The 9175-nt window shown below is 37.1% G+C and overlaps 1 protein-coding gene across 4 annotated transcripts; it reads left to right on the top strand.

Moving 5' to 3' along the window:
• Positions 1 to 1747: 1747 nt before the first annotated feature.
• Positions 1748 to 9103, top strand: acp6 (acid phosphatase 6, lysophosphatidic). 4 transcript variants are annotated; one of them, XM_030124215.1, is made up of 11 exons: positions 1748 to 1839; positions 2569 to 2794; positions 2950 to 3078; positions 5074 to 5204; positions 5373 to 5452; positions 6042 to 6129; positions 6318 to 6450; positions 7127 to 7227; positions 7325 to 7417; positions 7526 to 7691; positions 7782 to 9103. In XM_030124215.1, exons 2-11 carry the CDS (start codon positions 2576 to 2578, stop codon positions 7914 to 7916), a joined length of 1275 nt encoding a protein of 424 aa, XP_029980075.1. In that variant the 5' UTR covers positions 1748 to 1839; positions 2569 to 2575; the 3' UTR covers positions 7917 to 9103. The 4 variants fall into 4 exon arrangements, with proteins under 4 accessions (XP_029980075.1, XP_029980077.1, XP_029980076.1 ...); XM_030124217.1 differs by having other exon boundaries at positions 1755 to 1839; positions 2574 to 2794; XM_030124216.1 differs by lacking the exon at positions 1748 to 1839 and adding an exon at positions 1854 to 2262.
• Positions 9104 to 9175: the final 72 nt, after the last annotated feature.

Genomic DNA, 9175 nt, shown 5'->3' with positions numbered 1-9175 from the left:
TGCTTCATTTAAACACCTTCAATTATTTATAGTGTTCTCAGGTATGTGTTTTTTGTTTTGTTGTTTAAGGGCAAATGTAATCAAAATACTAAAATATGTGCATATGCTATTAATAATTTAGTAGTGTATTAACTTACAGAAATGTTTTCTAAAAATATATGAGACGTTTAAATCAAGTCTGAATTTGCTTGTTTCATTAATTTGCTTCAGACATGAGTTATCTTTGGTCAATTAATTAACTGATATCATCATCTCTGTTTCTGTTGAACATTACCATGAGGATGACTCCCTTTTTTTGTAAACAGCTACTCCACTTGGAAAGGGTGCCTGGGGTTAAATAAATAAGTAACTGAAAATGTCCTTGATATCGATATTAAAAGGACGTTTACCTCTCAAATTTCAGTTTCTTTCTTGATTTAGCCTTCTGCATATCTGAAAAATTACTTGATAGTTAGAAACCATTAATTATTTGTGGCAGAAGTTCTCAAAATGAAAAGTAACATGGAAAAATACCCCACAGGATGGTGTAAAAAATACTATATTTACATAAGTGCCATAGTATCATATAAAGTACAGGACAAAAATGCAGTGACAAATACAATAATGCAAAATTAATATTTGCTTCTTACATGTAGTGGAAGGAAAACAACAGAAATACTCAAGTATGAGTGTGTCAGATATGTGGTTACTTTCCAACGTTTCTGTAAATAGTCATTGCCCGACTGTGGCAAACTAATGAAAAGTCAACACAGGTGACTTCAGGGTTTTCATGTTGGTAAATGTGAGTCAAAAACATGACAAAAAGACACAAATACAATATAATCAATAGGGGAGTTAGAAAATATTGGTTCTGCAATATATCGCGATATTTCATTTCACAATACTGTATCGATATTAAAAAATACTGTATCCATATTTTTAGGTATTTATTCAAATGCAGATATGGTGGATTTTCATTTTCATTTTTTATTTTTCTTTATTGTTTATATCTTGTTTATTATTATTTAACCCTGTTTTATTAAATAATGGTTATTTGAAGCATCCTAAAAGCACTATTTACTGTTTTTACTGAGAGTGGCAGATGTTAGTTCCTTTGGAAACTAGGAGAATTTGAAAAATTTTGTGATATAGTATTAGATCCTGTTCTGATCAAATAAAAATGTGTTTAGTATTTGTGCATATTTCTGGTGTAATTCAATTATTTCAGGAAATAATTAAAAAAAAAAAAAAAAAAAAAAGCCTTTTTAACAGTATCATGATATATCGTGATACATCGTATCATGATCCTTGTATTGTGATTTGTATTGTATCACCAGATTATTGCCGATACACAGCCCTAATAATCAACCAATAAGCTGTATTTAAAGGAATCAACAAGTACGGTAAAGATTAAGAAGATCTGATGGTTAAAACAATCTAGCAAGTTTTCAAATAACAGGAATATTATTATTATTATTATTATTTTATTTTTTTTACAAATCAGATATGGTCTAATTATTTCCAAACATTTAACATCTTAACAACATAATGACCAATTGTTTACATCTACTGTGGTGTACTAAAGCAGATATACTTACGTCCTGTGGGGGGCAGCAGAGAGTTTTAATTTATTTTATCCACAGAATATACGATCAAAGAAGAGTAAAGGTACACATATTTCTCTCGTGCTGGGAATTGTAGTCTTATTTCCACTGCCATCAGGATCACTTTAACCGTCTCGCTGCCGTTTCAATCCTACATTTCCCGACATGTCTTGCGGCGTGAACTGGTCACAGGAGTGAGTTACCAAAGAACTAGTGAATTTATTGTTTTCGGGTCGGTTTGTCTCCTCTTTAAAAGGTAAGTCAATGTTTCACTTGTGATAAAAGTCGGTGTTATTGTCTTAGTGACGTTTAGTTGTAAAACAGATGGAATTGACACTGTTTTCTGTTATGTAGCGAGTATTCAAAGAGTTAATGCTAGCTTCGTGCCGGTAATGTGATAACGTGCTTCAGGTTTGTATAGAAAAAAGTGAAGCAACGTTTGTCTGTTATCCGAAACAAAAGCTTCATCCGTGCGGTATCAATAAGGCTATAAAAAAGTGAATATTTCAGGAAGGAGGAAATGGAAAAGCCGGTGTCATAATGCTGAAGTTAACCTATAACCACAGCTGTAGTAACAACAGCCCTCTAGTTAACGGAACATATCTTCAGCTACAGGCATCCTAACAATTTTCACCCTTGACTTTATTGGATTGTCCAGGACGTTTCATTTTATCACTTGGTAAGGCCTATTTCTATATTATACATAAGAAGAATTAAGGGAATTAAGCCCATCATTTGGATGATAATTAAATCATGGTGGTAATGAAATTTAAGACAGAACGAGGAGAAAATACTTAAGTTCCAGCTTCTCACATTCTGATCTTTGCTGTTATTTATTTCTTCTTGGGTGATGTTTTATCTGTAGGTTTTTAAAACAGTATTCATCAGTAACTGACAGTGTGAGTATTTTTATCACCACAAATGTCTCTGTTTTTTTTTTTTCCTGTGAATTTGATTGTCAACCTTCCCCTGTTTTTACCAACAGCAAAGCCATGACGAAACTTTTAACCAAGGCTGGTGTTTTTGGTTCGGTGTCAGTGGCTTTTGGCTCACTTTGGTGGTCAGAGAAGAAGAAGACTGATTTGGATCAGGTTGACACTGGTTCCAACTCTGACACAAAGCCCACTTCTCCCTATGAACTTAAACTGGTTCAAGTCGTGTTCCGACATGGTGCTCGGACACCACTGAAGTCCATACCTGATGTGATGGAGGTAAAATACCCTTTCAGTTTTTCATCAACTCACTGAATACTTGGTCTTTAAAGTGGTGACCAGTCATTTAAAATAACAGTAATATATTCTATGTTCTGCTATATTTGTCTGTTAATTACAACTATCCACAATTTTTTTGTCTGGACTTATTAAAGGCTCAGTGGGTGCCGAACCTCCTGGAGCCTCCAGCACACACCGACATCAACTATACTGTGACAGATCTTCATGGGGGCCCGAGGCCTCCAGCACCTGTAGAAGACAGCTATCGTAAAAACGTATTGACCGTGAGTAGGTGTGTTTTGTGGTGTTGTATGAAGATAATGGCTGAAGGAACAAGTTATGATGGGGTGTGGCCTTCAGTCACATGTATCTGTATGTGAACAGTCGTGTAACTATTGTATTTATTCTGTCTTTTAATGTTTGTATTAAATCCAATTTTGCAAATTTTAATGAATATTAAAAATTTAAGACAAAAAATAACAGGCTGAGGTAATAGGCTCCTTTCAACAGTGTATATTTAGGGAAAAAAAAGCAGATATGTCATTACAAGGTCCTTGATTTTGTGTATGTTTACTTACCATATTTAGACTTGTAACAGGGCAGTATTTGTTATACATTTGTATTTGTGCTGCTTCAGTAAAGTCGGGTTAAAGCATTAGTTAAAGTGGAAAATGTCCATCTTTTTATTAACACAGATTTGTGTGTGGTAAGTGATGTTAAATACTGAATACTGTAAACTGCATTACATGACCCAACTGTGATGAAATGCGTCAGTGCGGCATTTTATTGGTAAAAACCGCTCAACTTGCCACTTCCTGTTTGAAAACCTTCTTGGGCTTTCCCACATTGATGATGATGTACTGATGTAGAGTACAACTTTACTTCATCAAACTTGTTCAAGTCAATAGTACTGCCTCCAGGCAGAAGTGTTCAGTCAACCTGTCCTTCTGTCAAATTCTGACAAACCTCATTCATCTTCTGACATGTCAACCTGAAGTCCTGTTGTCATCTGTTCTGATCCTTCAGATTTACAAAAAGGCAGTGATTTTACCAAATAAAACCTTTACCATGATCAGTTGTTAGTTTGAATCTTAAGTAATATATTAAAAAACACAGTAACACAACAATAGAGGCTGCAGAATTTCTCTTTCTTTGTGTGAATTCTGATAGGTATAAAACGTTTCAGTTCCCTATGGAAAATGACTATGAGGGCAAGACAAAGCTGTAAAAATATTCTAGATATAGTTCACACTTAAACAAATATTGACTTTTTTGGAGGCCTTTCTCAGGTGCTAAAATCAGGACAAAAACTCAATCTAACCTTTTCAGAGTCCCATAGTTGTTGTTATCAGGGAGTCCATGGATCCTTCGAAAGTCTTAAATTTGATTATCCTAAACTAAGGTCTTAATTATCCATAAAACTGATAATTAATCCTTAAATCTGAGACACAAAGCTCTTAAAAAATCCAGACACAATAAATGAATGATGTGTGATTAGTGTTTAGCATATGATCATAACAGAGATGGGAATGAGTGGACCCTCCAACAATTATTCATGGGTGGAGGGGTTCAGGTATGAGCTGTAGCAGCCTCAGTGTCTGTGGAAACATTAGTCATGGAGAAATGGAACGTTAGCTCAATTGCAAAATTTTTACGACTGGTTCAAGGCAATAAATTTGAGGCCTGATGTATAGTTATTTTTGTGAATGTAAGGTCTTAAATTTGGCCGAAGATGCCTTGAAAGACGCCTTAAAAAGTAGTAAATTTGACTTTCTCAAACCTGCCAATACCATGTGTGTTTCTGTCATCTGGCTGTCCCTAAACTACACTTTTTATTACTCACCTGGATGTTCAGACACTGATCCCCACACTATCATACAGTTTACGAGTTTGTAGTAACTTTCAGAATGATGCAGTGGGTGGATTATTCATTTAGCCAAACTCCCTCTAGTGGTCATTTAATGGCACGTCAACACTGACCCAGGTTCATTCATTCACATCCTCTCTGTAATACAGCTCAACTGTGCGTGGAGCCTCCCAGTGAGATACTGTACTCCATCTGCCAGCATCTGTGTCCATGGAAATGTTTGTTGCATGTGCTGTTTTTGCTACTAAAGAGGTTTACCGTTCTGGATTTAGATTAGACGACTAAATCCTGCAGTGTGGACCCCTGCCATTGGTGCACCGCATTCCTTTCAGTTTCCTCACACCTACCTGCAAGTGTGTGTCTATTAGGATACATCTGTGATCAGAACTTGACTGTTTGTCACTTTCGGCAGGGTGGCACCTACCCTGGTCAGCTGACCTCCGTGGGCATGCAGCAGCTGTACGAGCTGGGCAAGAGGCTCAGGAGGAGGTACATCGAGGAGAGTGCCTTCCTCAGCCCCACATTTAGCCCACCTGAGGTCTAGTAAGTGTCGTTCATCACTAGATGTAACAAGAGCCCAAACACTTTTCTATACTGTCCAGTTATGATACATTGAGCTTGTGGGTCCTCTACAAAGGATATCAACCTAAATGTTTTACTATTTTCAAGTTGGCTGCTTTCCATGACCTATTTTTTTTTTTCCATTTTTAGTGTTCGTTCCACTAACATTGTGAGGACCATTGAATCTGCCAAGTGTCTGGTAGCAGGGCTCTTCCAGCAAAAACAAAAAGGTAGGCTACAAATAAATGTGTATATATGTGGTGCTATCTATTATCTGCTGCAGGGGTGTGGAACTCCTTTGAATTCAGGGGCCACATTCAGCCCAATCTGATCTCAAACAGGCCGGACCAATAAAATAATAACCTATAAATAGTTACTGAAATTTTTCTGTTTTTAGTGCAACGTTGACAATATTATGCCGAAGCCTCTTATTTACACATGTGCATTAAAACTTATAGATCACAGTGGATCTACGAAGACACAAAACATTCAGCAATAGGCATAATATTTTGTTAAAATTCTACTTTTTTTTCATAAAAAATTTCAGGTTCATGATTATTTAGATTATTCACATTTTATGTGAAAGGATAATTTGTAAATGTAAACATTTTCATCGTCTAATTTTACTTTTTCACGCTAAAAAGATTTTTAAAAATAGAACTGTCATCATTTCTAGGTTATTATGTTATTATTTTTCTGGTCCAATCCACTTGAGTTCAAATTGGGCTGAATGTGGCCCCTGACCTAAAATGAGTTGGACACCCTGATCTAGTGGATTTCATCTGTTTTTCTCATTTTCTTTTCTGCCTCTACTTGAAGAAGTCGTGCCTATAGTAACAACAGAGGCAGAATCTGAAATCCTGTACCCCAACTACCACGGATGCAAGCTACTCAAAACCCTTGGCGGGTATGTGCAGTATAATTTCATACCAGTCAGGAGTCACACCAAACCTAGAACATTCTATGCACTCTCTACCCAAAAATGAAATCTTGAATAATGTGTTGTGCAAAATTATAAGTAGAGCTGAGATGCCTCTGACAGGTTGTCATCGCGTATCTACGTTTTGCGGCTGACAATGTGTGTGTTCTGTGCAGCCACCGCTGGGCAGAGTCGTCCACTCTGCCAGACATCGCAGCAGACCTGCAGAGCATCCAGAATGCGTTGGGCATCGCTGCTCACCAGCACGTCGACTTCATCCTCATTAGGGACGACATGGTTGCCAGAGAGGTGACACTGCCACATCATGATTCATGACTTTTATTAGGTCTTTCCACAAGCTATCATAATACATGTGATTATTAAGACTGAGGCTGTAGCCCAGCGAACGACTAGTTATATAAGACACAGTTTAGAGTTTTAACTTTCTAAAAAATTTTAACCTGGGAAAACGAGCAGTGACAGGACGTTTTGAACTGGAATATTGATTGGCATTTGGGATCAGTTTTAACCAAATATGCTGGGCTCATTTTCACTATTAGTAGATTAATAATTACATAGATGGCCATTCTTATAAGACTTGTAATTCAGTCAACAGCACAAGACATGAATCTATTTGTAGATTTTAAACGTTTTATCATATTTGGAAACACAGTTGGGAATAATATGTTTTTTTTTTTTATTTTTCTTGTCTTAATTCTGATCATGTGTTATTACTTATGACTAATAAATTCACTAACAGATGAATGCAGTTGTGAAAATAATCCATGTTCAAACATTAAGTAACCCCCCAGTAGATTTTATGGTTGCTTTTAAATGACTTGCTCTACTTGGTAAATTAAATATATTGCAGGACTGAATAAGGAGTGCTTTGTAATGTCTAAAAGCCTCAGTTAAGATAGAGATGTTCCTCTGTGATTTGAGTTGTACAGCAGCTGATAATGATGATGTTTTTGCGTGTGATCAGACTCATGGCCTTCCCTGCCCGCCAGTGCTGGACACCTGGAGGAATAAAGTGGAGCAGAGAGCAGTCGATATGATTTATCACATCTATGATCCTAGTAAAAGGTTAGAAAAACTCAACAGAGGGGGCCTCATGGAAAAGTTTTAATAATCGCTAGTTAAGAGTTGCCATTTTTAATATTTCCTGCTTTATTCATGGCAGGGAGAACTTGCAGCTGTGTGTGGGTCCCCTCCTGCACACACTGTTGGACAACATTGACCAGAAACTGCAGGAAACCTCATCAGAACCAAACAGGTTGGGCTCCACTCCACAGTAGTGAAGCCTGCTCTTGTACCACACTGGGACTGCGTTTGGACATCAAACCACAATTTAAAATTTTCTCACCCCCTCTCTCTCATCCAGGAAATTGTTTTTGTACTCTGCACATGACACCACGTTGATCCCCTGCCTCATGGCCCTGGGGATTTTTGACATGAGATGGCCACCATATGCCGCTGATATCACTGTGGAGCTCCACAAACACCAGCAGACCAATGAGGCTTTTGTTAAAGTGTCGTACATAGGCCAGGTGAGACGCTGTCTGCTTTATTCTATAGGCTTTTGCGTTGCTAACAATTACATTTAGTCAAAAGTTGCTTGGGTTTTTTTTTTTGTGCAGGATCAGCTTCTACCTGGATGCAGTGGAGTCTACTGCCCCCTGCAGGAGTTCAAACAGGCCCTTTCAGCGTATTCACTGAGCTCTGAACTCTACCAGTCACTTTGTGAAAGCACAGATCGCTTGACTGAACCCTGAACCGTCGACAGACCGTCAAATCTGAACACCGTGCTTCCCAGTGCCCACACTCCCAGAGTCACCATGCATCATGCCTTTGTCCTCAGTCTTCATTCCATCCAGCTACCATCGGTCATTATCCCTCATCTTCTGACTACATCAGCACAAACAGTCCTCAGCAAGTTGTGCATTAGTCATTAGTTGGAAATATTTGACTTTTCATCACATTTTTATGCTATTTCTCCTTAATCTCATTATCCTTCATATTTTTCTTCATATTCTCCTTATCCTCATATTTAGTTTTGATAAATGAATTGGTTTGACACCAATGGTGTATAAGATGAAAGGACTTTATTTAATTTTGCTCTCACATGCTTGGCGCATAGAGATCTGTTTGTATTTAATATTTGGCATAAGATTAAGGCAGACTTAATTCATTATTTTTCAGTCTTGATAAATCCAGAAAAAGACCAAAACCAACAGTACCAAGTCCTATCTACTTTAAGACCTTTTCAGCTCATCCATAAACAGCCTGAAACCCATTTATTCCTGCTGAAAATGTAACTAACAGATCACATGTAATTTCACATTTAAAAATCACTTTGCTAGAGGTAGTTACTTATAACTGATAAAGTCACTGATGGCTTTGGTCTTTTCATTGGATTCTAAAGGAATGGGAAGAATTTCAGCAGTCTTACCCACGTGAATTCAACCTATTGCAACAATTACACTTCTCACTGAATTAGGGATAACAAATGGACAAAATGGCATTGTTAGAGCCTGAATGATTGCTAAGTCACAAGCCAGTTTGGTTGTTTCCACAACCAAATCTTACATATTCCGTCATTTTGTTCCTCAGGGGTATATTAAGCATCATGCTTCATGTACTGTATCTAATAATTACTAACAGGGTGCAGAATGCTTCTTACACAAGTGAAATGTACATTAATGTGCAGGTGAATGTCTTCATAATCAGGTAGAACCTGCAGAAAAATATTTATGCTGATATAGTATTTTTAAAGAGTGAAACATCTTGTTGCCTTCTTGTTAGCAGCATTAGATTACAGATTAAAGTATAAATATTTATCCACCATATGAACTTGAGTGTCATTGTGTTAACACATTGTACCTCATCAACGGGACTTTTCCCTTGACCTGCTGCTTTAAATATTAGTCTGACTGAGGCACAAATAAAGATTTTGTTCACCGTTTGTGTTTATTTTTTTTTCATGTCACTTGCAGTGACAGGAAATTAAATTTACATCAAAACTTTGGAAAGC

Source organism: Sphaeramia orbicularis, chromosome 21 (genome assembly GCF_902148855.1).
Source record: "Sphaeramia orbicularis chromosome 21, fSphaOr1.1, whole genome shotgun sequence".
NCBI lineage: Eukaryota > Metazoa > Chordata > Actinopteri > Kurtiformes > Apogonidae > Sphaeramia > Sphaeramia orbicularis.
The sequence above is the reverse complement of the archived record's forward strand: the minus strand, read 5'-3'. Positions and strand labels throughout refer to the sequence as shown.